Consider the following 19,342-nt stretch of genomic DNA (forward strand, 5'->3'; position numbering starts at 1 on the left):
ACAAAGACTATCTGCTGTTACATAGATGTAAAAATATTTAGCATATTTAGAAAATTGAATCAGTTGGTTCATTTATTGCTAAAATGAGGAACAGGACTCATTCATTATTTCCATGTCCAGTTTCCTATCACATCCAAAAGATGAGCTTCTTAGTTTAATTAATGATCCAAACCTTTTATGAAGGGTGAATTTGTGTATATGCATGTTATTTGCTGTGTTAATGTCCCTTCCAATGATAATGTCTGTTTTTGTACATAACGCTGCCAAGATTCATGAATCCATATATTGGAAAGGTGCTTTTGCAAAATAGAGGAATGGATAAAATGTATTCAAATAAAAATGTAACCAGTTTCACTTTTTCTTCTGTATCATTTTTTTTCTATAAATCTTTCTTGTATCCTCTCGTCTTCAGGTCCAGTTGTCACTGTATACTTATCTTTCTGCTGAATTTATTGGTACTGCCACCATTTACAGTACCATCCGTAGGGTTGGCACTGTACTACAGTTGATGCATACTCTGAAATATTACTACTGGGCAATGAATCCTCTTGATAGCAGTGGCATAACGCCTAAAGGTTTAGGTGAGTTTGTGAAAATTTTAACCCTTTACTATCTTGCTGATGAATTACACAGAGTCAGAGCCAAAAGTAGCTGATATAATAATTAAATATGGAGTGTTCATTGCAGAAAATTGCAATGAGATGTTTGTCAAACATGGAGTTATCTGATTGGTAAAGCCAGAAAGCATTTGTTATCTTTGAGAGCCTGTCATTTGGATTATGCTTTGTCCATAGGCTTTGTAAGGTTGAGTCTAAACTTATCATATGAGGAAGACCTTTATTTGTGCAGACTGGCTGCTTGTATGTAATTAATGTCACAACTTATAAGGACAGTTATAATTAACAGTAGATTGAAAGACTAAATTTACACTTTTCATGGCAGCTGTAAAGATTTTGATCTTTTAGTATTGAGAAGTAATGGATTTTCATGATAGTGCATCTTTTTGGCCTCTGTTGGAAAGATGCTAAAAATATTTTTGACTTATATTTATCAGTCAGTCATTTAATGTTCCTTTTTAAGGTAAGTCAAAAAGAGGATGCTGACAAATTTTCTACCAGTCTGTTTCAGTTAAGCAATTAAGCTCAAAATGTTTCTTTCCATAGCCCTTTTCTGCTGTCAGACACAACTCCCTCTTTAAAAGAGGATTCTGGACAACTTCTCTTTTGCCTGGCTGTCTCCACAACTTATATGTACCTTATTGGGAGGGAAGTTTCTTGGCAAACATCATTTTCACTTTCATGCACAATTATATGTACACTAATTTCTGGTTGTTCAGCAAATTGCTTGTAGAGGTTATTGTAACTTTTAGAATCACTGTATGAGGCTTTGGCTACAGTAAATGCAGCCAGTATGTCCTCCAGGGGCAAACACCTTCAAACTTGGCTCTATTCAAATTAGAGCCTGGCTGAAAGTGTCTCCTGGTGCATGGCAGATGTCAAGTACGATTTAAACAACATTAAAGATGAAAAACCTCACTTTCCCAGAGGTAACAGTAATAGGAAGAGTCCAGACTGGCCAAGAACTCAATTTTGACATCTTGGACCCTGCCTCACTTTTACTCACTCACCATGTAGCTGAACTGGTTCTGCTGATATTTGGTCACACACTACAGTGGGGCCTGGAAAGACTGACTGAAGCCAAATCAGAAATGGCTAAATTGTCTAAACAAACTAACCTACAAATCAGCAGAGCTAAGGCTATACCCAGAGAAAACCTTCTGAAATACAAAGGTGCAGAAACCAAGAACAGGGTCCCACTACAACAACTTTTATTTATATAGCTCATTTTCATACAAACAGTAGCTCAAAGTGCTTTACATAATAAAGAATAGAAAAATAAAAGACACAATAAGAAAACAAAAGAACTCAACATTAATTAACATAGAATAAGAGTAAGGTCCAATGGCCAGGGGGGGCAGAAAAAGTTGTTCTAACTAGTTGTAACTTATCATCCACATCTGGAAACACTTCACAAAATTATAAAAGAGCTTCAGCCCATGGTACAGGAAGACAATAAACTGAAGGATATATTCCCAGAACCTCTCCTCCTTGCATACAGACAACCACCAAACCTCAAACAACTGATTGTCCGAATCTATGTGTGGCACAGCAGCAAGTGGCACATCTCCCTGCCTACAGAACAGGTGAGGCACCTGTGCACATATCTAATTATGCAGATCGAGATCGTCTGGATGACTTTGTTTTATGTGGGGACGATTCCAGTTCGGTGCGAAGACGATTCTTCATGTCGTCATTTTGCACATTTCTCGATGGTCTGGAATTTTTCAGGTGATTTTCTATGTAATAAACTTAATAAGTTATAGCGTAATGAAAATTGCATAATTAGATCTGGACCACCCTATACACAACAGATCAGGTAGTTATACCACATTGCCAGCAGGAGCATAAAATAAAGGGTTCATTCACATGCAAATCTCCTAATGTGGTCTACCTAATCATGTGCATAAGGTGCCCCAACACTGGACTGTATGTAGGGGAAACTGGTCAGACACTGCGCCAGCGAATGAATTCACATTGATTTCATATCAACCAGAACAGTGTTGATCTTCTGGTGGCAGCACACTTTAACAGTAATGGCCACAGCATAAAGAATCTGAGGGTTACTTTGCTTATGGGTAATTTCAAGACCCAACAGGAGCGCAGAGAATAGGAATACAAACTTATGCTTCAATTCAATACTCTACAAAATGGTCTGAATAGAGGCAAGAGTTGTATGACCAGATATGTGGACTAACAGACTGTTTGACCAGCTGACTCCATCTGAGGCCTATCTTACAGACAATGCTCTTCAGAAAAAACCTTACAGGACTTTCTCTAGTGATGGTTATCTTATCTCTACATTAGTTCACTGTTCTCTTCTTTCAGGGTTAATTCATCTAAGGTTTATTAATTTTGCTAGCATTTGAACAAAAAGGTTGTTAAGATGAAAGAAAAAAAATCACCTTGCTGTCCCAATATAAGCGAGAGTAGTTTTCAGTTTCTTTGTTACACCTTGTCTGATGAAGGGGCCTTAGCTGCCTCAAAAGCTTGCATTTGTAATCTATTTAATTAGCCAATAAAAGGTGTCATTTCACCCTACTTTCTACTGTATCAATCTATGGCTAACACGGTACAACACTCTACTATAAATAAACTAAGTCAGTCAAGTTTTTGCTGTTCAGAATTTATGACATCAGCTATGATTACGTTTAACATTGCTAAAAAAGTAACATTCATCACAAATGCTTTCACAACAAAGGTATTAGATTGTGTAGTTGCAGTGTGTTGATGCTATGCTTCAATGGGTTGCTGCAGATTTGTTGCAGCAATGATTTCCTATGTAAAAGAAAGTCCTTGTGGGGGCCCATGGGTTTACATGCCTTGCCTCTACTGTTTCCAAGCCTCTGCCCCTAAATTCTGTTTTGATGAATTCATTTAAATATAATAGCTTATAATTGTTCTATAATGTTAATGCTTCTGCCATTTCATGTCCTACTCAGCTCCTTCCATCTTTCCTAACAGCTGTTTTCACCCAGAGTCCGACAGTTAGTAGCTCATCCCTAGACTTCCTTCACTGCTGTCACACCATCTTGTAATGTGGAGATCAGAACTATACAGAATAATATTCCAGATGTGGCGTTCCTGGTGTGTTATACAGTTTAGGGATAACCTCTCTTGACTTGTACACCACTTAGCATAGCATATAGTATAGTACATTATTAGCCCTTTTCAGCTTTACTTCCTGTACGTAGAATGTTACACTTATATAATACTTTTGCCTAAATGTAAATTGTGTCAGTATCATATGTAAATATTTTACTGACTGTAGAGTATTGGCTAATTCATTCAGATTTGTGTTACTTTGCAAATGTTAGTAGGTTATTAGGTACACCTTGGAACCAGAAAAAGACAAGCATCCTGTATACGGCTGATTCCTCTCCTGTGTCTGATGCTGCTAAGGTAGATTCTGGGCCTCACAACCCTGAATTGAATTAATTGGCTATGAGGATGGTATGGTATGATTTGATATTGGTTAAACCTTTATCTAGACAACTTTTATAAAATGCAATAAATAGCTGCCCCAGCACTGAACTCCGCGGAGCCTTACCTTTAATGTCAGATAACTTTAAGCATTTCTTATACAATAATGTGTTGGTTTTTGTGCTTTTCTGCGCCTTTTTATACAATGGTATGCTGGCTCACTACCTGGCTCTTTTATGAACAAGCCTCTCACAGGTACCTCTTTAAAAGGTTTGAAAAAATCGAGGTAAAGAATATAAAATGTTCTTTTATAGTCAGATTCCTTACATTCTTTAGTCTAAAACACCAGCAAATTAAGCACAATCTTCCAGATCTAAACTTTATGCTTTGGATAGTTGGTTGTTTATTATGCCCAAGTAAGTACAGATTTACTGTATTTATGGTAGCAGACTATGGGCAAGTCAGTATATTCATTTTATTAGAACCTAATGTAGATTTTAATACTTTAAATCTTTCTAGAATGGAGACTCCTGGGTACCTCATTCGGTTTAAGTACTATGTAACTGGCAGAAAATGGACCAGTCACACAAAGAGGATCTTAAGGCACTGACCTTGACTGTCAGTGTACATTGTTTCAATTGGCCATTTTACTTGCATCTCTGGCCTGGATTGTCATTTTGATGATGATGATGATGATGATGATGGTTTTCATAACCATTTCAATGGTAAAAATGGATGTTAATAAGAAATCACCTGGGTGAAACTTGCCTTGAAAAAAATTAAACTAAAACAAAAGAAGATATTGTAGTAATTGGCTGTAAGTTGAAGCTTAAGAAAATTAAGTCCTTTTAATTCACTCAAGGCAGTATTATTATCATGCCTTCTGCAAGAAATTGTCATGTTGTTATCAATTCCTTCTTTTGTTACACAGTTCACATACACATCATTACATATGCTTCCTATTTTCATCTCCATAACGTATTTCTGTGTCTGCATCTTTCTATCTCTTTCGGATAAGATGCTGTCCATATTTTCGGCGCATTCTGCATTGAATTTTGTAAGTCTATTAACAATACCCTTTCTAACCTATTGCGTGCACTACAGCTGGTTCAAATCACTGCTGCAAGTGTTCTCACTGATACTTGCAACATACAGCAAGCAATGTCTGTTCATTTCAGTCCTTACTCACTCCTTCAGTGTCATAAGACTGAATACAAAATTCTTTTGCTCGCCTGAAAGGCTTAAAATGGCTATGCACCAAACTAAAGTCCTGTCAGCCCAATCTGGTCCACTGATACTGGCAATCATGTTGCGCCCCATAATAACCAATTCGTATGCCTTCTCTCAGTTCACCTCCTCTGTTCAGGATCACAAACTGTATTTGTTTATTATCTTGTAGTATTTATTTCTGGTTAATGCTTACTTGGTCTAGTCCAGAACTTTCTGTGTCACAAATTTACGAATTTATTTTTTTGGTGTCTAATAGTTCAGGACTAGTTTATGTTTATTGAGCATTTTCTGCGATTCAGTTTCTGTTGTGTCCTTTAAGCATGGAGAACATGCTATGAGAATAAATTGCTTTGGAAAAATCAAGTAAAGTGGTGGAAAGTGCTGAATGTAAGAAAACAAGATGTGTGCAGCCAGTGTGAGATGAGGTGCACAGATAAGGATGCAAGAATGCTTATTGACTACAGTGGCAGGTACACATTTTTCTGGCATTTGAGAAGTGGTGTAAATACTGAGGTGGGTGTAATTTTGTCTGGATAAGCGAAAAGATGGATAACAGAACAGCTACCTTAAAAATGATATGCAGTAAATTGGTTTAATGAATAGTCGTATTTATTTACAAAGCATTATTATATTAACAAACTATAATACAGTATTAAAATAATTAATTCATTCATTTAATATTGTAACAACCAGCATATACAACTCTAGGGTACTGGAGTTTTGTACAGTTTACTTGGAATCTTTGTTCCGCAGCAAATGGTGCCCTATCTTATACGCTGTTATCTGAGTTACGGAGCATACCTCCAAAACAATAAAAGAAAACTTTCCCTACCAATCATTTTATCTCCTGCCACTTACATTCTGTCTTTCTCTATATCGTATTCTCCTGACTCCATACTCAAAACTTTCTTCTGCCGCACCTTTCTTTTTTTCCTAACTTCTCCTGTCACTCATCTCCTAAGAGGTGAGTCTGGGTGTTACAGTACAGAAGCCATTCACCGAGTCTGATCACTTACACAGAATTCCACCCTTTCGGCTCCCCCATAGCTCATCACAAGCTGCCTGCACATCACAATATATTAGCAAAACATAATCTACAATAACAGAATTTAATAATGAAAATTATAGTACAGAAGAACATTAACATTAATACAAAATATCATTACTGGTTTCCATTTTTGACACGTTTTTCAATTTTGTCACCATCATATTTTATAACATTTACTGTTGTTCTTCCTACTTTGTAAATTGAAGCAATTCTTGAAGCACTTTCACCGTTTCATAATAGTTTCAGTTTTTTATGACAATTTCAAGACCACCAGCTTACGATTATCGGCCATAACAATGTACAGTAGATTAATTATAACAAAAGAAAAGAACTAAGGAACACTAGTAACACTGAGGGTACATAACTGATTTTAAAATGCGGAATGACGAGAGGTGCTGAGGAAGAACACTACACAGTAGCACAACGGAGAGTTGTTCCAATGTGCGCAGCTTGTAGCATACCACAAGGCAGTCATAGTACAGTAAGTAGGTAAGCGCTGGCGTGCTCAATTTTTTTTTTCTTTGACCCCGACAGTTACAGAGACTGATGGTGAATCAAGAGATGAAAATGAGGTTTTACTGTACTAAGATAGAGATTGCAGTTAAGGAAAGAATAGATGCTATAAGACAAAAAGTGACAGGGTGATCAATAAGAAAGCCACGAGAAACGCTGGAAGGCGTCAAGAACCTGCAGTAACTAATGGGATTTTGTAAGTGAGCCGGTGATGATAACGATGATGAACTGGTTTAATTAATATAGATATGGTTAAACTAATTGGCCAGTAATATGTTAATGCTTGCTAACTTTTAGGTATCAGGAATGCCCCCAGTATGTGTTTCCTAAAAAATCAGTTTAAGAACTCTTAAGTATGCTGCAGTAAGCAACCCACTTGGACTATTGCTGTTCTGTTTAGTGTTGATCCTATGGAGTTAGGAGACTACAGTGTAGGTAGAATTCATCTGCAAAACTTTTTACCCATACCAACCCCTTGGAAAACTTTACTAATATGCTGCAACAGCTCTGTTGTGTTTAAGAGTTACGTTTTGGAATTAGACCCATCTACTTATTTTTACATGTGTTTATGATCTAACAACTGTTTACCTTTGTAGCTTCTCACTTGGTTTTGCTTAATGGCTGAACAAGCATTTATTGGTGCTGGTCCAAAGCTTTTGAATGCATAGACTTTTAAAATTCAAGTAATAAATGTCATTCCTTTTATTCAAAATTGGCATCTTATATGTTTCTTATCTTATGCCTAATACTTCTAGAACTTGCTCCAAGTCACTGTTGGAAAAGTGGGTTAGAAAAAATGGATATATCCATGGATATATTAGTAATCTTCATATCGAACTGAATTAGGTGGACGTGCATTGAAGAATAAAGAAAAGGAAGAATTCTTCATACTTTACAAATAGTTATGGTAATCTGGAGCACATTCTTGATTAATGGACCTGCAGTGGAAACCTTAAAAGTTTAAAAGTATCTAGACGAAATACTGGAACAGCTTAACTATTAGCCAACCAACCAAACTTGAAGTTATAAATTTGTTATTGATATGTGAATATTGTAGAAAAGGAAAATTAGTTGCAACTTGTTTCACAGGCTGTAGAAACATTTTTCCCAGGTGATATGTGGATGAAATTATTAAGACCGACAAAGCTAATTTTGAATAATAATCATATTGTGTCTGTGCATATGTAACATTTTTCTTTGGGTCATAATAATTTGTTTTTTCTTCAGATGGTCCACGTCCATCACAGAAGGAAATCATTTCTCTTCGAGCTTTCATGCTGCTGTTTCTAAAACAGCTTATATTGAAGGTAAAGTCAATAATATTTTATTTTACATCTAACCATTATTCTAATGACAGTCTTTCTTCTTAATTTGTTTTGCCAATGAGAGGAAACCACAGATGATATTGTTTCAGTTTAATGTCATCGTTTAACTTTAATTACTCACTTAGCTGACTTTACCAAAATGTAAATGTATTGTTAGCTATAGACAACAGCAGATGATATATGTGATTAGCTAAATAAATGTATACTTTCCAGAATGTGTAATCTCATAAAATGTACTAAAACATGACAATAAGGTTTTTTGGTTTTGGTAAAATGTATTACTTAAACTGAAAAATCTCTTCTAAGTTCACTTGCATTTTCTAATCTTAGAATTTAAAAAGATCAGCTAAAGCTTCAGTGCTACATACATATAATATAATATAATATAATATAATATAATATAATATAATATAATATAATATAATATAATATAGTGCTATATGTTTCAGGCTTATTCATAATGCTTCTTTTTACATTTTTGACATCATTTTAATGTCAATGCAATATGGGGATTAATGTTTACTTTCCGCTCTGACAGTTGCTCTATTTAATCATCCCCTAATGAAGACAGACATTTTCATTCTTATTGTTGGTGTTATATACTTGTGGCTTTTTGACACACTTAACAAAAAGTCAACAACAGCAGCAACATTTATTTCTGTAGAACATTTTTTCAAAAAGTATATAACCCAAAGTGCTTTATAAGATGTCAAAGAAAAATAAAAAAAAAGCACATTTGAAATAAATAAGTATAAAAATGAATAAACAAAATACCAAACACAGGAAAAAAATAAGAATAAATCAATATGCACATGCATAACACATATATAAAGTAATAAATAAAGTAGAGTCCTTAATTATGGATTTATTTTAAGTTTTATGGGCATTCTAATTAACATTAAGTGTTCTTAAGTTGTTCCTATTCTTTTTGCACATTATCCCAGAAGATTAAATGCAGTGGGTCATTTCGACAGTTGGAGCATCAACATTCATTCCAACATCACAAGTGGCTCACAGTACTTTGATCAGGTGCTGGTAGCACAAAACGACACCAAAGACAACTGGAAAAAGAAACAGAGGAAAAATAGAGATTGATAATGATTGCAAGTATATGACATTTCAATAAACATATACTCTATTAAAAGTGGAAATAAAATAAGCAATGAAAAAAGCCAAATTAAACAAGTCGGTACTATCCTGGTGATTTACTATTGGTAAAGTTTTTTTGTGGAACAGCAGCCAAAGGCCACCTAAACAATTAGTGTTTGATGATCTAAGATTACACCAGGGAAAGTAAGAGGTAAGGCACTCCAAAAAGAAAAAATTGGACATGAGAGCCTATAGGCGTTGCTCCCTAGAAACCAAGTTACTTGAGCTATTCTATAACATTTTTTTTTTTTATTGAATTTATTAAAATCAAATAACATTCCATGCAAGCGAGTCAAGTTTTACAAAACTAGGCTGGAAACAAATCAACCCCACTCATGAGAGAGAGCTAGGGTAACAGAGAAAAACTTTAATAGTAGGAGAAATCTATTAATTAATTAATTTAAATAAATAAAAAAATAGAATTAAAAGGGAAGAGAATCCACTTCTTCAATTTAAATGCTTATTCTAAAATGTTATTGATTAGATCCTGCCAGGTTCTGAAGAGGTTTTGTACAGATCCTCTAAGTGAGAATCTGATTTTTTCCGATTTCAATTAATATATAACATCAGTTATCCATTGACATAAAAGAGGTGAATTAGGATTCTTCCAGTTGATTAAGGTAAGTCTATGTGCCAATAGTAAAGTAAAGCCAATGACAGTTTGTTTGTCCTTCTCTACTTTAAGCCCATCTGGAAGAACACCAAACACAGCTGCTAGTGGGTTAGGAGGGATTGTGACTCCAAGGCCGTCTGAAAGGCATTTAAAGATTTTGCTCCTAAATTATGTTAATGTGGTGCACGTCCAAAACATGTGACCCAGTGAGGCTGGAACTTGATTGCAGCGTTCACAGGTTGGATCTTGCCCTGGAAACATTATGGAAAATTTTAAATGAGATAGATGTGCTTGATATATAATTTTAAGTTGAATAATTGTATGCTTTGTGCATATGTAACTCGAGTGAATTCTGTGCATTGCTACCTTCTTCTCCTTTTTTGAAATGTTAAGAGATCATTTTCCCACTGTACTCTGGGATGTTTGAAAGAGAGGGACTTTAAAAAGTTTCTAAATTTTGCAGAAATGCTGTCTTCAAGACTGACCAATATATTTTCCAGAATAAAGGGTGGTGGGAGGTGAGGAAAATTGGGCAGGTTTTGTTTAACAAAGTTTCTAATTTTGAGGTAGTGAAGGAAATGTGTTGCTGCAAAGTCAAATTTGGAGTGTAATGTAGGATGCAATGATGATGCCTATGTCAAAAGTCAAAGTCAAAGTGAACTTTATTGTCATCTCAACCATATACAAGTATACAGATAGATGAAATTGCGAAGCTCAGGGTCCACAGTGTAACAACATGACGTGCAAATAATAAATTAAAAATAGAATTAAAATTTAAATTTAAAATTAAAACACAAACAAGAAAGTGTGCAAAGACAAGACAAAGAAGTAGCATCAATATTGGCATGTAGTTAGCAATATGAACATTGATGCAATGTATGGTATTATGCTAGATACATAAATATATTCAATAGATATGTAATATAACAAATAAATAATAAATAATCTATAAAGATAATACAGAAATTATCAGTGTATGATAATAGCTGTTTAAGACATGTTTAAACAATGACAGGTCAGAATGTATGTACAGGTCTCTAAGCGATTTAAACTCGAATGTTTTCCATTAAAACTGCGTAGGTTTGAGAGGGTGGAAAAAGGTGGTTATCGTGCAGAGGTGCCACGGATAAAAGTTTCCCTATCTTAAAGTACTTCCGTCAGTCTCTCTTAGGTTTAGACACGCTATGATTCTTCTTAAGTATTTTAGCAGTGGAAGATCATTTTAGCTTTAAAATTTTCCACCAAACTCATTAGATTGGTGGTTGTATGAAAACAAGCACTATATTTAAACACATCATTCATAATATTAGCACTATCCTAGAAACTCTTGTGGTATCAAAATAATGTTTTTAACAATACGCTGGTCTTTAGTTTTGTATCCAGTATTTCTACATCAAATAAAATGCATAAATAGTCAGATATACCAATATTCACAACCCTCCTCTCATCAATTTTTAATCCTTTTGAAATAACTAAATCCTACATGTGTCCTTCGTTATGTGTAGGCTGGCTGATGTGTTGAATAATGTTAAAAGAACACAGTAGGTAGATACAGTAAATTCTCTTCCTTTGTGGTCACACTGGTTATCTACATGAAAATCGAAATCACCTACTGTTTGTTGTTATTAAAAAACAGTGAAGGGGACAGTATTAGTAGATGTACCTTCGGGGACAATGCCAGTTATGAGTATGAGCCCACAAGGGTCTCTCTACAAGTTTTGTGCATTTGGACACTGTAACTGTCCCTTGTTCTTCTTTGCAGAACTGCTCAAGGTGTGGTAGGCTGCATGGGAACAGTGAGTGAATAGCCTTTTTCTGCCACAAATTCTTAATTGGATTGACATCTGCAGTCTGACTGAGCCACTCAAGAACATTAACACTGTGTAGCTTTGGTTTTATACATTGGGATCTTTGTCCTGTTGGAAACCAAATCTTCTGCTAAGGTGCAGATGGAGATTGCATCAGGTTTTCCTCCAAAGTTTCACTGTATTTTGCAGCATTCATTTTACCTTCTACCCTCACATACCTTCCATGGCCTGCTGCAGAAAAGCTTGCTTACGATGTGATGTTGCCGTCACCATTCTTCACAATGTGCTTCTGCCAAACATGACATTTAGTATGATGGCCAAAAAGCAAGTTTGGTCTTATCAGACCATAGAACCTTCTTCCAGCTGAGTGCCAGTCATGGGAAATTCTAGCCAAGATGTCATGAATGTGTGTGTGTTTTTTTTTTTGTTTTGTTTTTTATGGTGGCTGGTGAGGCTGTGGGAGAACAATTGTTGCATGCATAGTCTCTCCAGTCTCATTCACTGTAACTTGTAACTACCTTGCTAGTCTTCTTGAACAATCACTCAATTTCTGTGGACAGCCTGTTGTGTAATCAGATTTGCATTTGTGTCATACTCTTTTCAGTTCTTAATGAGTGATGTTACTTTATGCCAAGGGATATTTGTTGACCTGAGTAATTTTTGTGTACATTCCCAGACTTGTGCTTCTCAATGCCCCCCTTTAACTGAGTTGTTTGGACTGTAGTTTTGTGTACATTTTGTAGGTTACTTCACAATTACTGACTCACCACAAGTTGGACCTTCCAGATAAGTCATTTATACAATAGTCATTTGAAACCACTTAACTACAGACAAACGATTATCATTTAACTAGCTATGTGACTTTTAAAACCAGTTTGCTGCACCAGTGATTATTTAGGTGTCCCATATTAAAGAGGGGTGAATACTTGTGGCTGGACTTGAAAAAGGCTCTTCATTCATGATCCCCATGCAATCTGACAGTGGTACAGTTTTGCAAAGAAGAAAGGGGTCACATTGCTGTGTCCAGAAGTGCAAAGCTGATAGAGACCTGTCCACACAAGCTCACGGTTGTCAAGGTTCACAAAGGTACAACTGCTAAATACTGACTGGAAGTGGATGAATACTTCTGCGTTCAATTATTTCGTGTTCTATATTAATGATAAATTTAGACCACTTTGCAGAGATCTGTTTCACTTTGACATTAAAGGATGTTTTTCTGTTGATCAATATCAAAAAGGTTCAAATTAAATCCACTGTGATATAATGTTGTATAACAGTAAAATGTGAAACTTCCAAGGGGATAAATACTTTTCATAAGCACTGTAGCCCTTGTTTCAGAGATATTGCTTCTGGCCCTGCACTGAGCAATTAAATAAAGAAGTTTATACAAAAATGTTACTGACTTCTACCCCTGCAAGTAGACTGTTTGCTTCAGAAGCAACTGAAAATTAGATACTGGAAAAAATATAGACAGCAGTGGAGAACTGGTGGCATGGTGTCAGACATCCAGCATCCCACATATGCTCACTGTCTGTGTGAAGTTTGCATTTCCATTACATTACATTCCTAAAGATGTGTTTCATTGTTATTTGTTGTTACAAATTAGCCCCTCAGTAGTACAGGTATATGCATGAGTGGATTGTCATATAGACTGTTGATACATTTAGGGCTTGTTCCTAGCTTGCACCTAAAGTGCTGATCGGATATGTTTTCATCCCCCCTTGAACCTGAATTGGATTAACCAGGTATGACAATATTATGTTTTGTTATTTGTGGGAAACATGTTAGTTACCAGATAGTGTCCTGACATTATTTACGCAGGTTTTAGTTTAATCTATTTATTAATAAAGTAAAGAGTTACAATTTCAAAACTTTTTTGAATATACCTTTTTTCTCACTTTCTTTAACAAGGACCGTGGTGTTAAAGAAGATGAACTGCAGAGCATTTTGAACTACTTGTTGACAATGCATGAGGTAGGTTTTCACAGGTACTGTATTTGGAACACATTTTTAGCATGTGCTTCTCCGACAAGAGATACTGTATATATTCATGTTTCATTAATAAAGTGCTGTAGTTTTTGTGTATGAAACCCAGAGTTTCAGTGAAATCTTTAAATGGAGTTTGCATGTTCTTTCCTTATTCTTTAGTTCCTTTGGCTCAAAGAAATGTTTGTCAGCTTGATTGGTGATTAATAAGTTGTCCCGGTATTAGTGAATGTGTGTGTACGTGTCATTGTGCCCTTTGGTGGACTGACATTTCAACCATTCTTGGTTCCAACCTTCCCCCTTATCCTGCCACAATTTGCCTCAGGTCTCAATCTTGAAATTTTGGTTTAATCAAGTTTATTAAAAGAATGGATAGAGGAGTTCTAATGGTAAAAAAATGTGGGCACTACATGACTTGCTCCTTATTTTGAGTTTGTGAACATTATATGATATGAATTTACCAAAATGTTTGGAACATGCAATCCCAATGATGTATAAATCATTTTATCTGTAACGATATTGTATTTATTAATTTTGTTTAACATTTTAAAAATCAGAGGAGAAGAAGTAGAAACCTGTACCTCCTGTCATTCAGCTGAGATGATCTTAGCGCTAGCATTCCAACTAATGCACTGAAGGTGTTAAGTTCAAATGTTTATGTAGAAAAACTTTTTTAAATGAAGAAGGGCCTGTTTTCCAGAAAATATTTAATAGATAAAGAAGAGTCTTGAGACATTGTTATATATGAACCCAAACATAGATGTCCCTTATTTACACTTGGACAGTAGAGCCATGTCATGTGAACAGTACAGTTCTGTAATGCATGACAGGTTAGTCTCAAGACAATTGTTCCTTTTGTTATTTAATACTGGAATATATTTAAATTTTTGGACAATTTTAAATGAGATGAATGCAAGTTTTTAATTTGAATGATTGAATGCTGTGCACATATGCAGCTAGAGTGTATTCTATGCATGGCTGCATTCCACTCCTTTGTTAAGTGAAAGATCCTTTACCCATCATACCCTAAGATCTTTTAAAGGAAGACACTTTATGATGTTTTTATATATTGTTGAGATGCTGTCTGTGTCTCTTCAAGACTGAGCAGTATTACTTCCTGGAATAGAAATGGGTGGGAGGTGTGGAAAATTGGTTAGGTTCCTTTTAGTAAAATGTCTGATTTGAAAGTAGTGAAGCAATTTGAAGCATCAATATTTGAAACATAATCATTCATAAGATACAGAAACATTATCTATATCCAGTTCTCTAAGTGTTTTAATCCCAAACGTTTTCCAAAAATTAAATACTGTGTAGGTTTGATCCGGCTCACAGGATCCTCATTGTTGAGGACCCGAGTGGCTGGACAAGTTCAAGGGGAGACCCACAAAACACCTGGCTGTGGCAGATAGATGGTCATTTTCAAAGGGTTGAACTGACCTGCGTGTCTTCCTATAGGGTTGTCAGACGGGATCCTGAGCTGTTTAGTCATGTGGTGGGTGGGGAAACGTGCTGTACCAGTGCATGCTTCCCAACCTGAACTAACCTGACCGAATTTGTGAAGTATGGTGAATAGGTAGTCCCATGCAAGTTTGGCATTTTATACAGTTTGTTTGTTGTGTGCGCATCTTCCCACCTGGTAATGTATCTACACTTTTATAGATGCCACCAACTTGATCATCAGTGCTGTTGCCTTTTATGAGCAAATAACAGCTGTCATCACATTATTATTTGCTTTATGGAGCAGACTTTTTGGTTTGGCAAGTAGCTTGTTTTTCATGGAGAGTGATGTCAAGATATTGTCAACAATAACTGCTTTTTATCTTTGGCCAAGTCAGAAAGTTTTTTTTCCTTTTAGTAATTCTGGTGTGTATGTGACGGGGTTGTTTTTTTTGTTTTTTTTTGTTGTTATTAATTGAGCTTCTGTGAAAAGCTAAATTTCCTCCTTGACGCAAATATAGTTTTTGTTTTGTAAACTAAAGAGTCAAAAAACATGAGAGTCTCAAAATGCCCAATAGAAGGGGATATTACCTTTAAACCCAGGCTACTAATATGGGACAACACAGAATCATTATAAAATAAAGTATTTGTTCTTTATAGAACTTTTCTGCAATAACATGGAGCTCTGTGACACACAAAAAGAAGTAAAAAGGACTTGCCATCAAAGCCAATTTATGGCGAACAAAGTCTCAGTATGAAATCCTAATAGAACGAAATAGGTCATAAATCCAGTAAATCACTGAAGCACAAAGAACAGAAATAATCACAAGAAACACTCAAGAATTGCCAAGCACAATTGAAGGAACCACAAGGGACCATGGGATGCCCCCCTCTTTAAAGGGTTTGAGGGGATTCCTTTATGGTGGTGGACAGGTGGCCCCACCTCTTGGAGAACCACCCACAAAGCACAAGGAACATAACACAGGCATAAGGAATAAAGCAAACAATTGGCAAAAGTAACAGGGATATGTATATATATACAGTGCATCCGGAAAGTATTCACAGCGCATCACTTTTTCCACATTTTGTTATGTTACAGCCTTAGTCCAAAATGGATTAAATTCATTTTTTTCCTCAGAATTCTATACACAACACCCCATAATGACAACGTGAAAAAAGTTTACTTGAAGTTTTTGCAAATTTATTAAAAATAAAAAAATTGAGAAAGCACATGTACATAAGTGTTCACAGCCTTTGCCATGAAGCTCCAAATTGAGCTCAGGTGCATCCTGTTTCCCCTGATCATCCTTGAGATGTTTCTGCAGCTTAATTGGAGTCCACCTGTGGTAAATTCAGTAGATTGGACATGATTTGGAAAGGCACACACCTGTCTATATAAGGTCCCACAGTTGACAGTTCATGTCAGAGCACAAACCAAGCATGAAGTCAAAGGAATTGTGTGTAGACCTCCGAGACAGGATTGTCTCGAGGCACAAATCTGGGGAAGGTTACAGAAAAATTTCTGCTGCTTTGAAGGTCCCAATGAGCACAGTGGCCTCCATCATCCGTAAGTGGAAGAAGTTCAAACCACCAGGACTCTTCCTAGAGCTGGCCGGCCATCTAAACTGAGTGATCGGGGGAGAAGGGCCTTAGTCAGGGAGGTGACCCAAAATCCGATGGTCACTCTGTCAGAGGTCCTCTGTGGAGAGAGGAGAACCTTCCAGAAGGACAACCATCTCTGCAGCAATCCACCAATCAGGCCTGTATGGTACAGTGGCCAGACGGAAGCCACTCCTTAGTAAAAGGCACATGGCAGCCCACCTGGAGTTTGCCAAAAGGCACCTGAAGGACTTTCAGACCATGAGAAACAAAATTCTCTGGTCTGATGAGACAAAGATTGAACTCTTTGGTGTGAATGCCAGGCGTCACGTTTGGAGGAAACCAGGCACCGCTCATCACCAGGCCAGTACCATCCTTATAGCAAAGCATGGTGATGGCAGCATCATGCTGTGGGGATGTTTCTCAGTGGCAGGAACTGGGAGACTAGTCAGGATAAAGGGAAAGATGACTGCAGCAATGTACAGAGACATCCTGGATGAAAACCTGCTCCAGAGCGCTCTTGACCTCAGACTGGGGCGACGGTTCATCTTTCAGCAGGACAACGACCCTAAGCACACAGCCAAGATATCAAAGGAGTGGCTTCAGGACAACTCTGTGAATGTCCTTGAGTGGCCCAGCCAGAGCCCAGACTTGAATCCGATTGAACATCTCTGGAGAGATCTTAAAATGGCTGTGCACCGACGCTTCCCATCCAACCTGATGGAGCTTGAGAGGTGCTGCAAAGAGGAATGGGAGAAACTGGCCAAGGATAGGTGTGCCAAGCTTTTGGCATCATATTCAAAAAGACCTGAGGCTGTAATTGCTGCCAAAGGTGCATCGACAAAGTATTGAGCAAAGGCTGTGAATACTTATGTACATGTGATTTCTCAGTTTTTATTTTTTAATAAATTAGCAAAAACCTCAAGTAAAGTTTTTTCATGTTGTCATTATGAGGTGTTGTGTGTAGAATTCTGAGGAAAAAAAATGAATTTAATCCATTTTGGAATAAGGCTGTAACATAAAAAAATGTGGAAAAGGTGATGCGCTGTGAATACTTTCCGGATATACTGTATATATAGGGTGGTCCAGATATAATTATGCAACTTTTAATGCAATGCAGGAAAATGATACAAGACAAAAGAATTTCTGTTCAACTGACAACCATCTCCCCACCATTTTGGAACTCTCTATGTAATAAACTTAATTAGTTACATTGTAATGAAAATTGCATAATTAGATCTGGACAACCCTGTATTTATTTATATATATTTATATGTATTATAAATTCTGTTCATCTGTCTGTCTTTTCTGTTTACATCAAAAGTTGATGCCATAGCGTGTTGGATTTGCTTGATGTGTGCTGAGTGAAAGGGCACTGACATTTTACAGGAAATAGCAAATTATAACAGATAATGTAGTTCTGTACAAAATGGTGTCAACTGTCTGATATAGCAGCAAATTTTATAGTATGTTATTAGGCACTATTTAGGGAAAAAAACATATAATTTGAGTATAGATCTGCTATCAAACAAATGTTTCTGTATGTGACTCAATTTATGCACCAGTACTGAATCACATAAAGAACCAATGGTTTGATGGCTGGTATATTCATATCATATTTTACTAACTCAGAGCTAGATAGTAAATTTTTAATGACAAAAATCAATAGAGAAATGCATTCAAGGAACAAGTCAAAATCAGGACTGAAAGTCAAGCTGTTCAGTTCTCAAATTTAAATCAGGTCAGGTCAGGCTAGGGAGCATGGAGCACCCACCACACAACAAAACAGCTCAGGATCTTGGTTGGCAATCACCCAGGCAGACACGTGGCCCAGTCCCACCCTTTCCAAAATTACCATTTATCTGCCGCAGCCAGGTATTACATGAGCATCCCCTTAGCCTGGTCCATCAGCTCAGGTCCTCAACAATGAGGATACTGCAAGCTGGATCACCCTCAGGGAATTGCCGACCATAGTGCCGTAACTGACGCTCCCTCACAATTCAGGTAATGTGCCTAATTCGTTACTCCATGAGCAACCACTCAATCGACACAAAGTCAAACCAGCGGTACCCAAGGAATCCCCAAAGAGACACAGTACCGAAGGAGTCCAGTCTTTATTTCAGGTCGCTGGATAGAATCAATGTTTGCAACCATATTGCAAAACCGGAAGTACCAGGACTCAAAAGTCTTGGGCCTTCATCCTTTTGCATAGATATCGGGAGTGCCACACACCCCTTTCCAGCGACCTCATGACCCCACCATGCTCTCCCAATCCATCTACTGACATCATAGGTGGTGTCACCAGAGACATGAATGTTGCTGCCAAGGTAAGTAAACCTCTCAACAAGGTTGACACTCTCTCCTCAGACTTTGATTCCTCTGTAAGCAATTCGTGGGTCAGTAGACCATAGATGGTGTGCCACTTGCTCATAGGTTCCTCTAACAAATGCCTCCTTATCTGCCCTCAAAGCCCTCCCAGCCCTGACCTGACCTGATTTCAGCATAGAGTTTATAAACAATGATATGTGATCATCAGGGACTACCCAATTTATCCTGCCATGTGCATATAACACATTTTTTCACTTACAGTTTCT

General features: G+C 36.8%; 1 protein-coding gene across 15 annotated transcripts in view; it reads left to right on the forward strand.

Moving 5' to 3' along the window:
• The window catches only part of nbeaa (neurobeachin a), an 894,135-nt gene that overhangs the window by 315,516 nt on the left and 559,277 nt on the right, over nucleotides 1-19,342 (forward strand). For all 15 annotated transcript variants that reach the window (XM_039745777.1, XM_039745778.1, XM_039745781.1 and 12 more), the window contains exons 13-15: nucleotides 413-581; nucleotides 8,059-8,138; nucleotides 13,638-13,700. In XM_039745777.1, the coding sequence (XP_039601711.1) occupies nucleotides 413-581; nucleotides 8,059-8,138; nucleotides 13,638-13,700 (312 nt within the window). The remainder of the gene's footprint in view (nucleotides 1-412; nucleotides 582-8,058; nucleotides 8,139-13,637; nucleotides 13,701-19,342) is intronic.

The sequence above is a fragment of the Polypterus senegalus genome, chromosome 2 (assembly GCF_016835505.1).
Source record: "Polypterus senegalus isolate Bchr_013 chromosome 2, ASM1683550v1, whole genome shotgun sequence".
NCBI classification, from domain to species: domain Eukaryota; kingdom Metazoa; phylum Chordata; class Cladistia; order Polypteriformes; family Polypteridae; genus Polypterus; species Polypterus senegalus.